Here is a 17,605-nt window from a genome sequence, read left to right as displayed (position 1 = left end):
CCTGGCCTGCAGGGGATCCTCTCTATCGACGATCTCGGGCTCGAGTCAGCCGCCTGGTCGACCGACTACCTTCTGCTTTGCGGGGGCGCGCCGTGCCTGACCCGAGTCGCAAACAGCAGTCGTCGTGTGCAGCAGAGTCGTCGTCGTCAAGACAGTCAAGCCAAGCCGAGTTTTGATGGTGGTATGCATGCTGCATCAGCCACTATGCCGCATGTGGTCCTAGCGAAGCGAACGAGGTAACCCTGCGGCGGCAATGCATTGGCAAAAGCATGGGGCCATGTGTGTGAAAGTGATCTTCTGACCAGACAGCCGTGTATACAAGACGTTGATGGGGGCCATCTGTCATCCAATCAGCTCGACTGTGACGTCTGCTCGAAACGAGACGAGAGGCGAATAAGGAAAAGAAGAAGGAAAAAAAAAAAAAAAAAAGGGCGACGTCGAGATGGCCTCCACCTGCGCCAACGTCGGCGGCCGACGTCTCTCTGCCACGCTCTTCCCCGCGTCCTGTGTTGACGGGAAGTGGTAGCGAAGGGAGATCGTTGGCGTTCGTTGCGCAGCCTGGCGTTGGGCTGTCTCGGCGATTTCGCTGTTTTCTGTGCGATCTGCTGCGCTGCTCTGCGGGTGGGTCGAGACGTTGCCATTGGGCTGGGTTCCGGGCAGGTTGGCTTAGTTCGCCTCAGGCTTCTGCCCGCGGTGCTTTTCCGCCGCCCTCTTGTTCTTCCGATCCGCCGCGCCAAGAGCCTTGCACATCCTCCTCTCATTCAAGGTTGCTCGAGACATCATCTCACGTCTCTGCGATTCTGGACACTCACCAGCCTTCGCAAAATGGATCCCGACAAGGATAATGCGAACCCCACCATCTTGAACCCCTCTGACCTCCCCTCGCGACGTCGAGAGTCGACCGTCAAGAACCGCGAGGGTGCCGGCGTCGGCCTGTTTGACAACCTCATTCCGGACTACACCCATCTCAGCGATCCCTTTGACCAGCCCCTCTCGTCATCCGACTCTGACGACGACTCGGTGCAAGATATCGATGAGCAGGAAATCTATGGTACGCCTCCGGCCCCCCTTGTCATCTCAAGTCCGGTTGCTGACGCACTCGTCCCAGATCTCATCTCATCCATCTCAGACCCTGAGCACCCTCTATCTCTAGGTTCACTTGCCGTTGTCAATCTTCCAGATATTCACATCCTTCCCCCATCTTCCCCCAAGTCTCCCATTAGCACCGTCGTCGTGGAAATCACCCCGACCATCACCCACTGCTCACTCGCCACCGTCATTGGCTTGGGCGTGCGGGTACGTCTGGAGCAGGCGCTACCACCCCGCTTTCGCGTAGACGTGCGGATCAAAAAGGGCACCCACAGCACAGACGAAGCCGTGAACAAGCAACTCGGCGACAAGGAAAGAGTTGCCGCGGCCCTGGAAAACGGTACCCTCATGGGCGTCATTCGAAAGATGCTCTCTACCTGCCAATAACGACTCATGCCCACCATGAATGAATGAGCGGCTGGGATTGGAAGAGCAAGCGTCAACATGTAGTAGTGCCGAGAGAGTATTAGAGAAGGGGCCTTGCAAGACAAATATAGCAAGAAGTGCAGCGCTGTATTGGCAGCACACGAAGGATTTGCAAAATAGCTGCCGCGTCTACGTGCGACTCTTTCCTATCCTGCAAGCCCTCTTTCCGCGTTCGGCAGGGCAATATATACACACACGCCCCTTTGCGCTCCTCTCACAAGAAGTCGTAAGTCCCCCTTGCTTTCAGTTACGCAAGTTTCCATACAAGTTGCCCCTGGCTGACGCCGGCAAAGCGAAACACCGGCGTTGAGCAAACAAGCCACTTTCAGACGTCTTTTTTCTGAGCAGATCATCTGCAAGTCATTCAGGGGGTAGAGTCTGGCTACGTCCCGGACAACGTTACCCGTTCGCTGGAGAGACGACAAGAAGCGAAGCGAGAGAGCTCTGCGGCCATGCGGCACTGACACGGAAACAGGCCTACCATTGCCGAGCACTGACCGATCGGCGCAATAGTGCCCAACTCAAGTCCACCAAAGCCATGCACCCAGCCAGGATCCTGGACTAAGCGAGTACGTCGGGATCTGTCAACATGATTCGTTTCACTTCTCGCCTCACGCCCCTCAGGATTGGCAGACAGTAAAATACGGCAAAAACCGGTCTCACGAGCCCTGGGCGCTCCGACAAAAAGCTGGAATCCACCATCAAGCCCGAATATAGGGTGACTGTGGAGTCGGCCTGGAGTCTGGTCACGTCAGGGTTTCGATCTCCAGTCCCTCTTCGCTTGTCCGTATTTCTGCCGCGCCCTTTCGAGTTGCATCATCAACACCATGTTTGACGTCGTGCAGAGTTCGTGGCTTGACTGCTGCTGAAGATGGATCTCCTATATCAAACCCTATTGAAGAAACAACACCGTGCCCTGACGCTGGCAAGCGCCAAAACGGCTGACATCCGTAGGATGTAACGGTGTGTCTCTTGAGGCAGGGCACAGATACAACCTCACGTGTTACTCTTGAACTCCAACCCAGAAGAGGTAGAGATGTGCGCCGTCCCGCAGCGGCAGAGCCCGAACTTGACCACTATTCGCTCTAGAACTGCACATCTTTCTGGTCTACCCGCAAATGCCGGTAGAGCACAGGCACGATTAGACCAAGTTACAAGGCTGCCGTCATGGTTTAATTGACTTTTGACCAGCAGCAGTGGATTTGATTTGTACGTTCGTACATTCAGCGATTGTCGCGGGATTTTCCAACTGCGCATCGAAATGCCTTGTCTCGGTGCTTTGTTGGGCATCTTTGATATGCACAAACCAGCCACCAACGGGAATCAATTATGGGCGGGCTTGACAAGGGAGGCTTTTGTCGTACGTCGACGACAGCAGACGATGCGATCCTGAAGTTGACCAATTACAGCAGTTGTGGCTGTTGGATCCCCCTCTCAGCAGTCAACGACCAGCACCCAGATTCCAACCCCAGAACCCATCGACTTCTGTTCTGGTTCCTATTTCTGATGGCTGCAGCACTGGGGTCCTCCCTGTCCCACTCGCACTCCCTGTCTGTCCTCGAAAACGAAAAATAAAAATAAGACAAAAACGTGTGGCGGAGAGATGTTTTCGCCCTGCACCCGTATGCACCTCAAGCACTCCCTGATTTATAATCGGCTGTCAGCGGTCAGCAGAGGACATTGAAACGTCTGGCTCCACAAGCAGCGGTTGGCGAATCCGGACTTTTGCGACATTGGCGCTGGACTTGGACTTGTGCTGCGAGGAAAACAATCTACACTCGACCACCTGCGCAGCCTAGAGATAATGAGCATCGCTTGCTATGGTCCACGGAGAAACGTCTGCAGCGTAACGCGGCTAACTGGGAACGCGCTTCCAACTGCTGCAGGAAGCACGCGCGTAGCGTCGACGATGTCTCACGGAGCACGCCTTCGTGTTGTCTGTGCAAAGATGGTCTGTTCGTAGGCGCTGAACGGGCCAACTCAGTCCCCCGCGGCGGCGGGAGCGTGAGCGGCGAGAGGAAGAGCATGGAGCGTCCTGAGGCGGCCGGGTGGTTTGTGCCGGGGAAGAGGCCGAGGCCCTCTGCCGAGCTCCTGCTTATAGATAGCTATGTTGGCTCGGACACTGACCCCAACTAAATCCGCGAGCCACGGAACATGTCCGTCATACGCGTTGATTGACCCTGAGCGATGACAAGACGCTGGCCGGTTTGAAGAAAGTCATGTCGATGGAATCAACCCAGCATCGTGGTGCTGGCGCCCGCCTTCCGCTCCGTGGACCATGACGAAACCACGGGCCTGGGGCTTGCCTGAGCCGTCCTCCCTGCCTCTTCTCGCAGCGATGGATCAGGGCGCCCTACAACTCGGAGCTGTCTCCTGCCCAGCGTTGAATTCCCGATACAAGAAGTCTTTCACCGTGGACGAAAGCAGACGGACGGATAGATGTGCAGCGCGCAGATCATCCAGCCGTCGGATCCGGGAATCGACTCGTCCCGCATCTTGCGTATTCTTGCCAGAGCAGGGAAGACGGGTCATTCTGATATCACCACTGCGCCTCTGAAGCCCCCTTGGCCAACCCACCACCGTTCAGACCACATGTTTTCACAGCAGTGCTATGTAGCCGCGATGGGATGAGCCCAGCGGAGATAATTCGAAAACGCCACGCCATGCCATGCCATGCCACTGCGCTGCTCGCACGTGTCGTTTGAGTACGGGCAACTTTATGCGGGCAGCAGCATGAACCACGAGCAACACGCCAGTCTGTATCTAGACCACGACGCCCACAATCATGGACATGTTTGCCAGCCACGCAGCCACCCGTCCTCACACCACTCTCATCCCCCATCGTCGACGCCACCATGCGGAGAGGGCCGCCGTCCGCCACCCGCCCACATCCTCTCCCCGGCCGGCGCGCGAGCACCACTCTACCCACCCACCCATTTTTACCCACGCTCGACGACGCACCGGTGCACGGTACGGCACCACCCACGCGAGCGAGCGAGGTTTCTTCCGTCGCCTAATTTCGATGCTCCTTGATCTCTCCTTCCCAAGCCCCCCCCCCCCCCCCCCCCCCCCTTGTCCATCTTTTCTGGTGGGGTTGACGACGACCAGCGCGTTTACCAAACCTGGCCTCCCAATAGACCAGCCGTGGTCTTGGCTGGCCGCAGTGCCTTGGATGCTGGACCCGGAGAGCCGACGGGCGGTATTCAGGCTCGGCTTGTGGGGGTGGAGAGAGGAGAGGGTGTGCTCCAAATGCCTCTCAACCGCTGCACTCTGTACCACGTTTGGCGCGTAAAGGTGGGGAGTCGACCTCTCCTACTCTTTCATTTGCCTCATTCCCCGTCTTCTGGGCTGTCGAACCCCTGGTTCAGCGGTCGCAGACAGATGGATTTTCTGCTCGCTCCACCCGCTGTATGCATGTTGCGGTCCAGAACTACACATTGAAGGGTGAGCGCGTGCTGGACCCAATCTACCGCCTTGGCTTTGGACCTCTACATACTCGAAAGTACATGATGCTCACGCCGCAAGATGCGTCCGTCCTTCTCTCCTCCGGCTCTGGCTGGCGGCGGACTGCCTGGCAGGCATCTTTGCCACGTGCCGGAGTTGCCGCCATGCCTTGACCACATCCTGCAGCTTCTCCGATGCATCGCGCCGCAATGTAACCACGCGCGAAGGAAGCAAAAGAAAAATTGGTGCTGCGTGAGCTCCGCCGTAGGGCGCGAGTGTGACGGCGAACGTCTTGCTTGCTTCGCAAAGATCTATGGGTGGCCGTGGTGTACGGTCAATCTTTCATGCAGATTACCTGCCTCTTCCTTTCTTTTGTTTCTGTGGAGCTGGTGGGAAACCCATTTGACAGGGGACGGATTCTTGAGCGATGATGGCCTTGCTCTATGGATCCTTCGTGCCCCGTCATCACCATCTCCGCTGTGCAGACGGGATGTCGCATTGGTTCGAGTGGCTCAAGCTCAGCATTCAACCGGGCGGGCCTGCTGTCATCGACGCAAGCACGATGATGAGATGAGACGAGTCCAACGACCCCTGAGCTCACCCCCTCACCCGCGCGCTCAGCGTCACACGCATGAGAAACAAGATTGAGGCCTTGTTGAATGCAATCCCAACCCCAAGTCCATCTCAGGGCACACCAAGACGATCCATCCATTCGTCTACCCTTTCCTATTTCTCCCTGCACCACACACTGCACCACCCATCTCCTGCTTCTATTGCGCCCGCTTGCTCCCGCTTCTTGCCTCTTGGCCCCCGCCTCTTGTCTCCCCTTCGAGCTTGGGATACATACATGCCTGCGCCCTTGCTCGCTCGCGCCCGCCTACTTGCGCAGGGAGGAAACATGCTTGGTTTCATGCCATGCTCTGTCATGCCATGCAATGCGCGCGCATAGACTGCTACGGGCGGCGTGGAAACCATGGACTTATGGGCTGTGCAGTGCTCGTGGATGGCTGGCTGGCTGATTGGTTGGCGGGCTCGATGCTTGCGCGCCAGAATGTTTCTTGAGTTTCTGGCACTCCTCCCAAGTATAGCAGCAAACAACCTGGTGTCGGCATGGAAGGTCCACCGCACGGCCCCAAAACGCGGACTGATGTTCAAGTCTGCGTTACCTACTAGGCGGCCCTCCTCCCCTCCGGCCCTTCATCCTCACATGCCGCACTTGTTGCAATGTTCTTTTCAGCTGTTCTGGGGGATTGGACGCAGGGGGCGAAGCGTTGGATGCGCATTTACGCCATGTGTCAAGGGCATTGCGAAGGCCATTTTCCGATTCGATCACTTCTCGTCGCTCCTAGACTTTGCAACGGTCTAAACATCAGCCAGCAGAGTTGGATTCATGCGCAGAAGAGACATGTCTTTGAGCACGGCGTACCGTTGCGTCTCGCCCCCCTAAACCACCCAGCCCAGGACCAGCACATTCAAGACACACCAACCTGCGCATGAAAAGCTAGCAGACTCTTCTTCCGCCACTCTCATCCCTTCATGCCACTAAATTGCGAACCAAAGATATGCACAACTACACCCAGCTTGCTTCCATGCCGGCAGGTTCGTACGTACGTAGCACAAGAGCCCGTCCGTCGGCCACCGGTAGCACGACAACCTCGTGGCGTTTTCTAAGCGCTGCGTGCGTGCCTCGTTTCCTTTCCGTTCTCCCCCCGCCAATTTCGGGACGCCATGCCCGCCTTTCCGTGCCGTTGTCATTGGGAGCATTCACGACTCATTCTTTTGGGCCCTTCTTTCTTGCGTCCCCTGAACTGCGTCGTCGGTCTTGTCTTGTTGATCAATCTCACTCGGCGGCTCCAGAATGGCGCTACGATTCTGAGACCCAGGCCATTGATGGAAGGGCACGAGTCATGATTCTTGTGGCTCGGGGAGATGGGGAAAGTTGGGCGCTGTGCTTTCTGGACTTTGGTGTTGAGACAACGGTTTCGCTTCGTTCCTGGTCTTCAATTTGCTCCCTTTGACATGTCTACTACGACGGCCGAGCAGCAACTCGTAGCCGGTCCCGTTTTGATGCTTTGTTTCGTGATGCCTTCGCGCCGTGTTGTTCAAATAAAATCAAAACCAACGTCAGGGGGCTTTAGTTTTGGTTTTGCTCTTTGAGGTTAGCGGCTTGCGCCAAAGTATCTATCGCAGAGCGCCGCCAAGTTACAACGACGCCAGGTTCAATTCGCCCAAATGCCCATTGGATTCTCGGTCCAGCAAAGCTTGTTATTCAAGGACAGAAAAGTTCCTATTCCCAAGGGCTGCGACTGTCCGCTCTTGAATGATGTTGGACTCCTGCTCCCAAGAAACTTCCAGTTCCGATTGGCGATTTAAACATTTCTTTTTCATGACTGAACGGTGGTCCTCGTAAATATATTGAAGAGACCCATATGCATTCTCATGCGAATGGTTGATGTGCTCAGTGAGATGGATGATGCATGCAGGTGTTCCAGAATCGCCGCGAAACTGGATGTCGTCATCGCGGGGTCATCCGCAATCACTGGCTCAATCAATTGCAACCATCGCGATCCACGATAACGACAGCTCCAACGCCACCTCCTCAACACTTCCCCTACTTCAGACTACTCCCGGAAAGCTTCAATCGAGTTGCTCACAAACACACCGTCAAAAATCATGGCATTGGCTCCCAAGTTCGCCGGCCAAAAGGTCGCTGGGTCGGGCATCAAGACCGTCCACACCCTCGAGCTCTGTAAGCACCGCACGAAGCTCGTCAAAAGAACGCAGTTCTGACCATGGAATCCATCACAGATCTCGACTACGTCTGTCCAGTAAGCAAGTTTCAGCCTGCCATGCGCGGCAACACCCCGCCCGCTAACCCCACGTCCCGCAGTTCTCCAAAAAGATGTTCAACACAGTCTACGAGCACGTCCTGCCCACGGTCAAGACCCGCTACGCCTCGTCCCTCCAGGTCATCTTCCGGCAGCAGATCCAGCCGTGGCACCCGTCCAGCACGCTGGTGCACGAGGCGGGCGCGGCGGTGCTGCGGCTGGCGCCGGACCGCTTCTACGACTTCAGCAAGGCGCTGTTCGAGCAGCAGACGGCCTTCTTCGACGTGCCCGTCGTCAACGAGACGCGCAACAACACGTACAAGCGGCTGGCCAAGATCGCGGGGAGCGTCGGCGTCGACGAGAAGGAGGTGTATGGCTTGCTCGAGATACCGGACAAGGCCGAGGGCGACGCGTTGAACGTGGGCAACAAGGTGACCAATGATATTAAGGTCATGGTCAAGACGAACCGTCTGGTTGGCATTCATGTCACGCCGACGGTTGTGTTCAATGTGAGATCTCTCCTTCTCTCTCCCCCTCTCTAGATCACTCTTTGTTTTCCACTACGCGGTCAAACTGACAAGAAACACAGGGCGTCGTCGAGAACAGCATCTCGAGCAGCTTCACCGGCGAGCAGTGGGACGCGTGGCTGAAGGAGAATGTTGTTTGAGCCTCTCTCTCTCTCTCTCTCGCAATGCCAAAAAGAATCCCTCGTCAACTAATTCGAAGAACAAGGTCAGCAACGACGTCGATTTATTATCTTCAGCTCGCGGCAGCTCTGGAAGCAAAATTTAATTATTACATGTACTCCACGGACAGCCAACCCTTTCTGACAAATCAAAGATGAACAAAACGTGAACTTTGTCATGCCCTGGCTCTGTCAGTGTCCAAAGCAACGACAACCAGGCACGACAGCTCAGTCAGACTTTACACCACAACCGCAAGACCGCCCAAAACCAGGAGGGGCAGAAAGGCATTCGGGACCGCCAGTCCCGCTGCAGGATTGGACAAAGGGGCCTTCAAGTGCTGGTGATTAGGGCGGGACAGCTCCGAAGGCGAGTCAAACTCGTGAATCCCAGTTGGCTCAAAGTAGCGTACAGGAGTCGATTTCGCGGCGAGATTGTCGTGCTTCTTGTGATGCTTGTTGTGCTTTCGATTCATGCGGTCGTCAAACGAGTCGAACTTGTGAATGTTGAAGAGGCCCCCTTTTGGTTTCTTGGCTCCAAGCGTGTGGCGATTGCTCGAGTTGTTGTTGCTGCTGCTGCTGCTGCTACTGCCCACCTTTCCCGAGCGGTCCACAAACTCGTAGTACTGGGAATGGTAGTCGTTCTTGACCATGACCTTGCGCACGTACATCTTCAGCGGCGCGGTGGCGCTCGCGTTCACTGCGGCGCCGCCGTCGGCCGTGACGCCGATGCGCACTCTGGACGGAGTCTGGGGGTAGACGGCACCGCCGGAGGTCTCCTGGGGGACCATGGTGCGCACGACTTCGTTGTCGACCTCCCACTGGATGCGCTCCTCGCTCCAGTCGATCGAGTACGTGTGGTAGATGGGCTCGTTGTCGTAGGTCGAAGTGGACATGGGCAGGTGGTCTCTCCTGCGGCCTTGGACGCCCTGGCCAGCGTAGCCGCTCTTTGGCATTCGCAGTTCGCTGCCCGACATTTGCTGTGCAGGAGGAGGAGGAGTGGTCAGTATTTCAATTTCGATTTCAATCTGCATACAGAGTGAGGGCCCGAGTCTGAACACTTACCCAGTTGATCTCGTCGCCCGTGTCGCTCACGATGCTGATGGCATTGAGGACATCGCTTCCCTTCGCAGCCTGCATCTCGACGTCGACGCGGCCGTACCAGATGTACGAGTCCAGCTCGATCGTCGGCCTGTCGCCACGCTTGGAGACGGTGAACTCGGCGCCGTCCTTCGTCCAGGCGACGCCGCTCGAATTGTTGAGAGCGTTCCAGCCTCCCACCGTCGCCGGCTTGGCCTCGTGCGCAAAGTCGAACGTGATTTTCCTCGGGTTGTTGAGCCCTGGCATCAGCGGACATGGCGATTGCTGCGGCGCCTTCATCGGGTTGCAGGGGGGGTTGGGGAGTTGTGCCGTGCTGAGCGGTGGCAGGACGACCAGGCCGAAGATGACGGCCAGTTGATAGAGTTGCATGGTGGATGTTGGGCGCTCCAGCAGGGACTTTTGCAGGGAAGAATGTTGGAGTATTCTAATCCTTTGGTCCTCTCGTCAACCCGGAAGAAGAAGAAGAAGAAGAAGAAGAAGAAGATGGAGCAACGAAGTAAGAGAGAAGGAGGGGAATGAGTCGAGCGAGAGAAGGCCAGAAATCGGCGACAAGGACAACACATGTATTCGCGCGCAGCGTAGGACCATTGCAGGAGGTACTTGAGGGAGATGTGGCAAGGGAGAAGAGGTAGAACTGGTTCTCTCCAAATCCAAACCACGGTTGGTCACAACAATCTCCTGAACTCAAAGACTTTGCCCTGGACTTGCTGCAATGCAAGACTATGTTGTCAAAGCCGTGATAGGATTGCTTGTCTTGGAAAATTGCGGGCACCTTGTGTCAAAAGACATGGCAGCTTCCTAATTTAATTCAGAATTGCTGAACGACAGTCCCCCTACGCGTAGCGTATTCGTAGTACTAGGTGGGAGGTGACATTTTCTGTGGTATCCTCTTTCCAAGGATGACATCGATAGCAGGCCGCAGTCTGCACGAGCATGTGAGTAGGTTCCTCATGTTCGAGCGCCAAGAACAAGAATGCAAATGAGATGAAAGACACATGAAAAATTTCAAGAGTACGCTATGCTCCAACGGTCCAAACTCACAACAATAAGCAAGAGATACCCCAAATTCCACTTTGGGCGTCAACGCTCCCACACGATCACTCACAACTCATCCCTTTTCCTCTCGCCCTCTTCCATGTCTTTTACCACGTGTTGTTGCTGCTGCTCCGCCTCCTCTCTCGCCATACGCTCCTGCTCCACTCCTACATCCATCATGCGCTTCTTGGGATTGCGCGGCTGATCCGACTGCTGCAACGGCTGGCCGTCGCCGCGGCGGGGCACATCATCTCCCTGTCCTTGCTGGTCTTGCTCCCGCTGAGATCCAGCTGCCTCAGCCATGCGACCAACGTGCTGTGACATGCTGCCCTCGGGACTGGGGTCTTGCTCTTTTTGATAGTGCTGTGGTTGGTAGGGTTCCTGGGGCTGAGGATCGCCCGCTTTGACACCAGAGCCGCCTGCGCCTGCGCGAACAAAGCGTGCTTGCTGGCCTGACTGGCGGGGTGGCGGTCTGTTCGATGCGGAAGGCTTGACAATTAGGCTCGAAGACGTTGACAACGAGCTGGTTGCTGGGGCAGTGGTGTTGGGTGCGGAACCCGAGAGCCCGACGGCTGCAAGTACGGCAAATACGAGCTTGTAGGTGAGCTTGAGAGGCAGCCAGATGAGCCACCAGGTAGGGCCGTAGAGGAGGCGGCGGTACAGGAGCCAAACAAGTGTCGTGAGGAGTATGTAGAGTGTGGTCTCCAGGTACCACGTGTCGGTCTTTTGGCTCCGAAGAAGGGTGTTGACTAGAGTCTTGGAGCTGGAGAGGAGTGTGTTGAGGTCGGTGTAGCGTTCGCCCAGCTCGGCGAGGGCCGCGGTGCTTTGGTCGAGTGTCTCTTGAGCGAAGCGCGAGCGTGATAGCTCCGATGTCATCAAATGGTGGGTTCGGCGCAGGGCGGCGGTCACGTCGGACGAGGCGGCCGCAACGATTTCGTCCTGGGTGAGCTTCGAATTTGCGTCGCGCCGTCGGCCTGCTGAGGGGAGTGTGCTGCCTTCTTGGATGCCGGCAAAGAGGAGCTCGCGTTCTTTCTGCTTGGCAGCTTCGGCGTTGCGCTTGGCTTGGAGTTGGGCTTTGCGGAACTGGCTTCGTGCTCTGCGGGAGGTTGTTAGGTCTTGACTGTCTGCGATGAAGAACGTGTCCTCTTACTGTTTAAGGTCTTCTTCCAACCGCGCAACCTGAATGCTCAGGCGGCTCTTTTCCCGCTCCTTGTCGCTTTCCTTTGTCCCGGTACGAATTACCCGGCTGCCAATAAGCTCCTCGACCTCTTGTCTGAAAAGCTCCAATTCCTCTTCCTGCAGCTTCAAGCTGTCGTGTATTTCGGAACTGAGTTCGATGCGAACGTCGCCCTCGTCGCCGTCTAGCGGGGCGCTTCCCGGTTGGAACTGGAGCTTTGCGAGGCGGTGGATGAGCTGGACGGTCTGCTTGTTCTGGTCGGACAGGCTCGATAGGCGCGTGGCGAGGGCTTGTGTGGTTGTCATGCTGCAGAAGCGCGGAAGAGCGGCGGACGCGGTGGACGGGTTCTTAGCTGCCCAGCTGGCGATGTCATGGGCGGTCGATCGGCGGAGCGGAAAATGCCGCGCCAGCGACTCCTCCATTATTGCTGCCCTGAGAGAGACCAGAGGGCCCGCGCGAACTTCTGTAGAGCTCCAACACGACCACTGCCCGTCCAATCTCTGCAGACTTCTCCGTCGAGTGCGTTTTCCAACACCCCACTGCGTAACTCGTGCCTGACAATAGTGCGGAGGTCTAGAAAGACTCTTCCTTTGCCTTCCAAACCAGCCGGCAGCGCAACTTCCGCATCCAGCCCGCCAGTCCGAGACACGCACCCTTAGTCGTCGAAATGATCACCCGCTACCTGACCGAGGTGTCGTTGAAGTTCAATCCCTTTAGCAAGACGGGCAAGGTCGCGCGCAACTTTTTGGCGCTGCTGCCGCCGAATGCAAGGCAAGATGGCATGAAAATAGATGCAAAGCTGCTACAGCGCTACACCGACCAGGACACGCCACTGAGCCTCAAATTCAGTATGTTGTTTACATAATCCGCTATGGGACCAGGCGGTTTTGGCTAACGAGGGCGGCAGAGGATGGCAAAGAGATGAACTTGGACCTCTCCAAGCTCCAGATCAGAGACGTGCAGGAAGAGGTTAACCGTCACTCGCGCATGCTCGCGAGAGCAGATGAGCTTCAGGGTTAAGGATAATCGGCGAGACATTGTCACGAAGTTTGGTCATGCATTTCACGGAGTTGTGGCCAAAAGAGTCCCCGGGCAGCATGCCCAATGGCACTTTGTTGTTGTGCTTTTGTCTATACCGTCTCTGCAACTGCGACTATGTAAAGGCCATCAAATCGTCACCCAAAGGGCGAAATGCGGAGCGTAGTTTGGCTGAGCAAGTTTACACCCGCTTACTGGGTGGGAGCACCAGAGATGAAGAACCACTTGTCGATGCTGGGGTCGATGGGAGCAGGAGAGTGGTTCTCACCCTTGGGAACGTTGACGGAGCTGGGCTCAACGCGGTCGGGGGAGTTGGAGACGGTGGTGTTGGTACTGCACAATGTTAGCGCCAATGAGAAAAGAAACCCGCGCGGTCTTGAAACTTACAGAGCAATGTCGCCCTTGGGGGTCTTGCCAACAATAAGGCGGTCCCAGGCCTCGGCGCACTCGCGGATGACGTCCATGGCGTACCTGGTTGAGAAAAGTCAGTAAAGGACCGACTCGTGCCCTCGACGATACGTACTTCTTGTTCTTGCACTCGCCAGAGAAGGCGAACTGGTTCTCGGGCTTGCCGTCGGGGATCTTGTAGATGCGGAACCACTCGTTGGTGGCCCTCAGAAGACCGGGCAGGTGCCTCTCAACGTCCTCAATGTCGTTGAGCTTGGGAGCCAGAGGGTCGTTGACATCGATGACAATGACCTTCCAGTCGGTCTCCTCCTCGTCGAGGAGGGCCATGACACCGAGGACCTTGACCTGCTTGACCTCACCGGGCTTGGCGACGAGCTCACCAATCTCGCAGACGTCGAGCGGGTCGTTGTCACCCTTGGCCTTGGTCTCGGGGTGGACGGTGTTGGGGTCCTCCCAGGTCTGTTGTGACAATCAGCACCAGAGGCGTTTGCGACGGTGGGCAGGAAGCGTACCTGGGGGAAGGCACCGTAGTTCCAGAGGTAGCCCTTGTGGGGGAAGCAGTTGCGGACGTAGCGAAGCTTGCCCTTCTTGGTGTCCTGCTTGATGGGGTTGAGGGTCTCCTCCTTGGAGATCTGTCCATTGCCAGGGGGTTAGCCAACGAAACGCGCGCGGCAGCGAAGAACGGCGTCGCAACTTGCCTCCATCTTCGCATTGGTCCAGCGGGGGACCTCAACAATCATGTTGAGGACCGTCTGGGAGTCATTGGCGTAGAGGGGGAGGTCGTGGAAGGGCGAAATGGGCTGGCCGTCCTTCTCGATGTAGATGCGGTGCTCCAGGGTGTGGGGAGCACCAATCTTCCTGGAGGTGTAGACGGGAGACATGGTGGCGGTGGATCGAGTTGATGAGAAATGAAGATGACCCGCGACGAGATGAGTGCGTCGTTGAATTGTGGTGTCGAGGGTGGTGGGGTTGCGGGAGATGGAGGGGTTGGGTGGATTTTTAGGCGCCGCCAGCGTTGCGAACGTCAGGGCGGGCGGTCTGCGCGAGACTGCCTGCCGGAGGCCGAGTGCGGGCGAAATGTGCAGACCACGGCTCAAAGTCCTTGTACACGACGGGACAATGGCAGCGCGCATTCAGTACGTCTTGCGAGCGTGGTTCGGATGGATGGCTAGCTATCAAAAAGCCAATAGGGCGGTGGTGGTCGACCGAGGTCATGAATTCTTGTCGGTCGGAAAACCTACGCCAGCCGCCTCAAGACCATCCGATCTCCGCCGTACCGTACCGGCCACCACGTAATCCAATGGCCGGGGTGTATCAAATTGACATTTACACTACTAATACAGCTTGTGGCGCCTCCAGGTCCATTCGACTTCTCCTCCGACGCTTGCTCTCGTTTTGGCTGCAACATCCTCTGCCGACGGACCTGGAAAGTCCTCAAACCCATCGCCGTACCCTCTATTCCAAGCCCCTGGCACTTCAGGGTCGTCGCCGGCCCAGCACCCGGACCCTCCGAAGTCAATGTCGGTGTAAGCATTTCCCGTCACGTTGGCATAATTGCCCGCGTCAACGTCGTCCTCTCCTTCCAAATTCTCACATGGTACCTCGTCAACTCCAACTTCCGACCACTGCCTTTCGTAGAAACTTGGACGACCAGGTCCATGGCCAGAGGCCCAGCGTTGAGGCATCGTTGGGCGGTGTACTTCGTCCCGCTGATATGTCAGGACCTTCTTAGTGGCCGGTGGGCTGTTGGAGACTGGGATCGCCGATGACAGGCTACCCGTGTCAGAATACGACTCGTTGCAAGCGTTCTCACAATTGCGTAGCAATATGCCCAGCGGCGACGAAGATCTTGGAGTTGGAACTTTTGCAGGGTCGATCTCGTTAGAATCAGCGTTCAGGAACACGGCGTTCTCGGTGCGCATTTTCCTTCTTTCAACACGGCAATCCGGGACTTGGTTGGGGACGCTTCGATTTGGCTCACGATGGTTGTCTGCTTTCACTGCACCATCAACTGTTTCTTTCTCGAGGTTAGCAGTCAGGACACTTTTGTCGAATCGGCCGTTGAATCGAGGAGATTCTTTTCTCAGTCGTGGCTCGTGTCTTGGGACCGTCGACTGATTGGATGTCGAGGACACTGAACGCTCAGCGATTGCCTTCGGACTCGAGCCGCTCTCGCGACGCCCAACGCCCTCAGGAATGACCTTTGAATTGCGACATCTGTCACTTGTGGATCGCGCGGCGATTTGACCACCCCTTTGCGACCATTCGCCTTCTCCGGACGCGCCAGAGTCGCGACCAGACTGTCCCCCAACCGAGCCATGTGCCTTCGCACTCTGTTTGTAAGGCCGAAGTGATGGCTGGATCGGTGGCAGCGGTGCCTCAGACGGCTGGTATTCCTGATGACTGGCATTCCGTACCGACTCCGACCAAGGGATATAATGGGTGGGATCCGATGCAACTGGATCGACACCCCGACTTCCGAATCCCAAGTATGGCTTATCGGGGAGCTCTATGGGTGGCCTAGCCGACTCGAAGCGCGTTGAAGATCGGCTGTGAGATCTCTGACGGAGGCTCGTGGACCTAGAACGATGCTCTGATGGCTTCCGTTGGATGTTCTGATCCTTGTCGGCGAGGGGTGGCCGTTTGGCACCAAAGTAAGCAGAAATCTCTTGCCCCTGGACATGGGTCGGGTCCTTTCTTTTTCGTTTGTTACGTGTCTCTTCTTGGTTCTTTTCCCTTGTGTCATCCTGCTTCTGCAAGAACCGCATCTCGGAGAATACCAGATCAGGTACTACGTAGGACATTAGAAGTCTGGCATGAGTCTGGCGTGCCAAGTAAGTCTTCACTCACAGCCACGTCCTTTGACTGGAGTTGATGCTCGACCCTTTGTGAAGAGACCAATGCTCCGGTTGGGCTTCATCTGTGCCCGCGTCAGTCAGAGTATGTAGACGGCACCAAACGACAGTCTACCGTACGGTAAGCCTTTCCGTGGAAACATTCTGGGCCTGGAAGGCGTGCGCACGGTGTGATGGCTTGTCCTTTGCAGCCTTGGGCCGGGGCTTGGGCTTGGACCCCTTCTTCCCCGACTTTTCTTTTTCCCTCTTGCGTCTTTGCTTCGTCCTTTCCCTGTCGCCCCCCAGTTTAGGCTCGTACATCTCGGGCCTCGTCCTGCGCCGGGGCCTACGAGTGTACGGGTCGGCACCATCTTGTTGGTGGGGGTCGGAGGCGTCAGAGGGAGCGGTGGTGGGTCTGTCCTCGTCCAGAAATTGCCGCGGCGGGCGCTGAATGTGGTCTGGATTGTGCGCAGAGAATCCTTGAACGTTGCCAGAGCGGACCACATGGAGAAGTGAGCTGTCTGAGAAGAGGTGGTTGCATCCGCGCGTCTGGTGGAATGATGGTCTGTCGTTTTGGTGGACCGGCTCTTCCCTTGCGTCGCGGGCTGGGGGCAGAGTCAAAGTTGCAGGAGGACCAGGGCCAACGGTCTCTTCTAGCCACTTGCAAACGTCCATGTACGTCGGTGGCTGCTGGCCGTGGGGGAGTCGAGCAAGCTCAAACGTTCACCGACTCTCTCCAGCAGTGGTACAGCAGCGGGCACATGGCAGTGGTCAGGCTAAACTGTCGTCGTCGAGGGCTTGACGGCGGCGGGGTTGAAAGGCGAAAGAGACGGGGGATGGCAATGCGGTGACACGGCGGCAGAGGGTCTGGTCGCTGGTAGAATGGCGATGGTGGGCGCGGTATCGGGCGACAGCAGAAGTGGTGAAGAGAGTGGATGAGGCTGGATGGAGGGAGGACGGCGATTGGTGGCAAGGAGGGCGCTGGAAGTGGTTTTCAGAGAGTCAGGCGGCACCGGCTACGGACAGAGATTTCTGGAATAGGGAAGGCAGTGGTTTGGAGGTGCAGAGGGACGAGGGCATCAGTTAATCAGACGGTCCCGTCGGCCGCAGCGCCCGCTTCCCAGGACAGGGCAGGCCGGGCCAGCGCAGCGCACACGTCGAAAATGGGCGCAATTCGATGCATAGAAATCATGACTGGTGGTGGATGGCGGCGCAGGCGAATGGTGTGGAGGGAGTCGAGCGGCCACGGACGGAAGAAAGCGCAGGCTCGATGGTCGCAAAGGCTACGGGCAGGGAATTGGCATGTTCGCACGGCACACGGAGCTGGGGATCCCCAGAGCCAACGCGGATTGGAGGTGAGGGCACAGTAAAAGCGTGTGACTCTGTTGTTCCCAGGCTCGCGATGGGACACTGCAGCGCGCACAGCTGAGGTGCAGGGCAGGGCAGGGCAGGGAGCAGCAGGCCAGCCCCGGCCAGGCCAGCCCCGTCGCTGAGCGCAGGGCTGCTGGACGACGACGGGAGGGCGTGGTGAGGATGGTGAAGG

General features: G+C 57.0%; 8 protein-coding genes across 8 annotated transcripts; 4 read left to right on the top strand and 4 right to left on the bottom strand.

Moving 5' to 3' along the window:
• The first annotated feature begins 501 nt into the window (after positions 1-501).
• Positions 502-1,569, top strand: J3D65DRAFT_256807 (uncharacterized protein). The gene is made up of 2 exons (XM_066794834.1): positions 502-1,051; positions 1,109-1,569. The coding sequence occupies exons 1-2, from the start codon at positions 826-828 to the stop codon at positions 1,474-1,476; spliced, it is 594 nt and encodes a 197-aa protein (XP_066657739.1). The 5' UTR covers positions 502-825; the 3' UTR covers positions 1,477-1,569.
• A 4,200-nt stretch (positions 1,570-5,769) lies between these two features.
• On the top strand, positions 5,770-6,423 carry J3D65DRAFT_256006 (uncharacterized protein). The gene has a single exon (XM_066794833.1). It carries the CDS (start codon positions 5,933-5,935, stop codon positions 6,323-6,325), a length of 393 nt encoding a protein of 130 aa, XP_066657738.1. The 5' UTR covers positions 5,770-5,932; the 3' UTR covers positions 6,326-6,423.
• A 949-nt stretch (positions 6,424-7,372) lies between these two features.
• J3D65DRAFT_616565 (uncharacterized protein) lies at positions 7,373-8,519 on the top strand. Its single transcript, XM_066799456.1, has 3 exons — positions 7,373-7,708; positions 7,768-8,296; positions 8,377-8,519. Exons 2-3 carry the CDS (start codon positions 7,862-7,864, stop codon positions 8,452-8,454), a joined length of 513 nt encoding a protein of 170 aa, XP_066657737.1. The 5' UTR covers positions 7,373-7,708; positions 7,768-7,861; the 3' UTR covers positions 8,455-8,519.
• An 11-nt stretch (positions 8,520-8,530) lies between these two features.
• J3D65DRAFT_616561 (concanavalin A-like lectin/glucanase domain-containing protein) lies at positions 8,531-10,045 on the bottom strand. Its single transcript, XM_066799455.1, has 2 exons — positions 9,535-10,045; positions 8,531-9,449 (listed from the first exon to the last, which is right to left on the bottom strand). The coding sequence occupies exons 1-2, from the start codon at positions 9,937-9,939 to the stop codon at positions 8,712-8,714; spliced, it is 1,143 nt and encodes a 380-aa protein (XP_066657736.1). The 5' UTR covers positions 9,940-10,045; the 3' UTR covers positions 8,531-8,711.
• Positions 10,046-10,671: 626 nt separating this feature from the next.
• Positions 10,672-12,204, bottom strand: J3D65DRAFT_600909 (Sec20-domain-containing protein; the record flags this gene model as incomplete). The annotated part of the gene is made up of 2 exons (XM_066798000.1): positions 10,672-11,701; positions 11,756-12,204. The coding sequence occupies 2 exons, from the start codon at positions 12,202-12,204 to the stop codon at positions 10,672-10,674; spliced, it is 1,479 nt and encodes a 492-aa protein (XP_066657735.1).
• Positions 12,205-12,449: 245 nt separating this feature from the next.
• On the top strand, positions 12,450-12,802 carry J3D65DRAFT_665555 (mitochondrial 54S ribosomal protein mL53; the record flags this gene model as incomplete). Its single annotated transcript, XM_066802848.1, has 2 exons — positions 12,450-12,630; positions 12,690-12,802. The coding sequence occupies 2 exons, from the start codon at positions 12,450-12,452 to the stop codon at positions 12,800-12,802; spliced, it is 294 nt and encodes a 97-aa protein (XP_066657734.1).
• A 209-nt stretch (positions 12,803-13,011) lies between these two features.
• Positions 13,012-14,109, bottom strand: J3D65DRAFT_644656 (inorganic pyrophosphatase; the record flags this gene model as incomplete). Its single annotated transcript, XM_066802163.1, has 5 exons — positions 13,012-13,153; positions 13,208-13,291; positions 13,344-13,687; positions 13,741-13,860; positions 13,927-14,109. 5 exons carry the CDS (start codon positions 14,107-14,109, stop codon positions 13,012-13,014), a joined length of 873 nt encoding a protein of 290 aa, XP_066657733.1.
• Positions 14,110-14,459: 350 nt separating this feature from the next.
• J3D65DRAFT_255077 (uncharacterized protein) lies at positions 14,460-16,993 on the bottom strand. Its single transcript, XM_066794832.1, has 3 exons — positions 16,204-16,993; positions 16,079-16,148; positions 14,460-16,019 (listed from the first exon to the last, which is right to left on the bottom strand). The coding sequence occupies exons 1-3, from the start codon at positions 16,735-16,737 to the stop codon at positions 14,563-14,565; spliced, it is 2,061 nt and encodes a 686-aa protein (XP_066657732.1). The 5' UTR covers positions 16,738-16,993; the 3' UTR covers positions 14,460-14,562.
• Between the last annotated feature and the right edge of the window lie 612 nt (positions 16,994-17,605).

This window comes from Phyllosticta citribraziliensis (genome assembly GCF_038025025.1).
Source record: "Phyllosticta citribraziliensis strain CPC 17464 chromosome Unknown J3D65scaffold_3, whole genome shotgun sequence".
NCBI classification, from domain to species: Eukaryota; Fungi; Ascomycota; class Dothideomycetes; order Botryosphaeriales; family Phyllostictaceae; genus Phyllosticta; species Phyllosticta citribraziliensis.
This window is presented reverse-complemented; position numbering and strand designations above follow the sequence as displayed.

Coding starts and splice junctions, on each gene's coding strand:
- J3D65DRAFT_256807 (XM_066794834.1), top strand. CDS start 826: ATGGATCCCGACAAGGATAATGCGAACCCCACCATCTTGAACCCCTCT. Junction 1,052..1,108: donor CGATGAGCAGGAAATCTATG/GTACGCCTCCGG, acceptor CACTCGTCCCAG/ATCTCATCTCATCCATCTCA.
- J3D65DRAFT_256006 (XM_066794833.1), top strand. CDS start 5,933: ATGGACTTATGGGCTGTGCAGTGCTCGTGGATGGCTGGCTGGCTGATT.
- J3D65DRAFT_616565 (XM_066799456.1), top strand. CDS start 7,862: ATGTTCAACACAGTCTACGAGCACGTCCTGCCCACGGTCAAGACCCGC. Junction 8,297..8,376: donor CGCCGACGGTTGTGTTCAAT/GTGAGATCTCTC, acceptor CAAGAAACACAG/GGCGTCGTCGAGAACAGCAT.
- J3D65DRAFT_616561 (XM_066799455.1), bottom strand. CDS start 9,939: ATGCAACTCTATCAACTGGCCGTCATCTTCGGCCTGGTCGTCCTGCCA. Junction 9,450..9,534: donor CGGGCGACGAGATCAACTGG/GTAAGTGTTCAG, acceptor CCTCCTGCACAG/CAAATGTCGGGCAGCGAACT.
- J3D65DRAFT_255077 (XM_066794832.1), bottom strand. CDS start 16,737: ATGGACGTTTGCAAGTGGCTAGAAGAGACCGTTGGCCCTGGTCCTCCT. Junction 16,149..16,203: donor TTTCCACGGAAAGGCTTACC/GTACGGTAGACT, acceptor ACGCGGGCACAG/ATGAAGCCCAACCGGAGCAT. Junction 16,020..16,078: donor TCCAGTCAAAGGACGTGGCT/GTGAGTGAAGAC, acceptor TGTCCTACGTAG/TACCTGATCTGGTATTCTCC.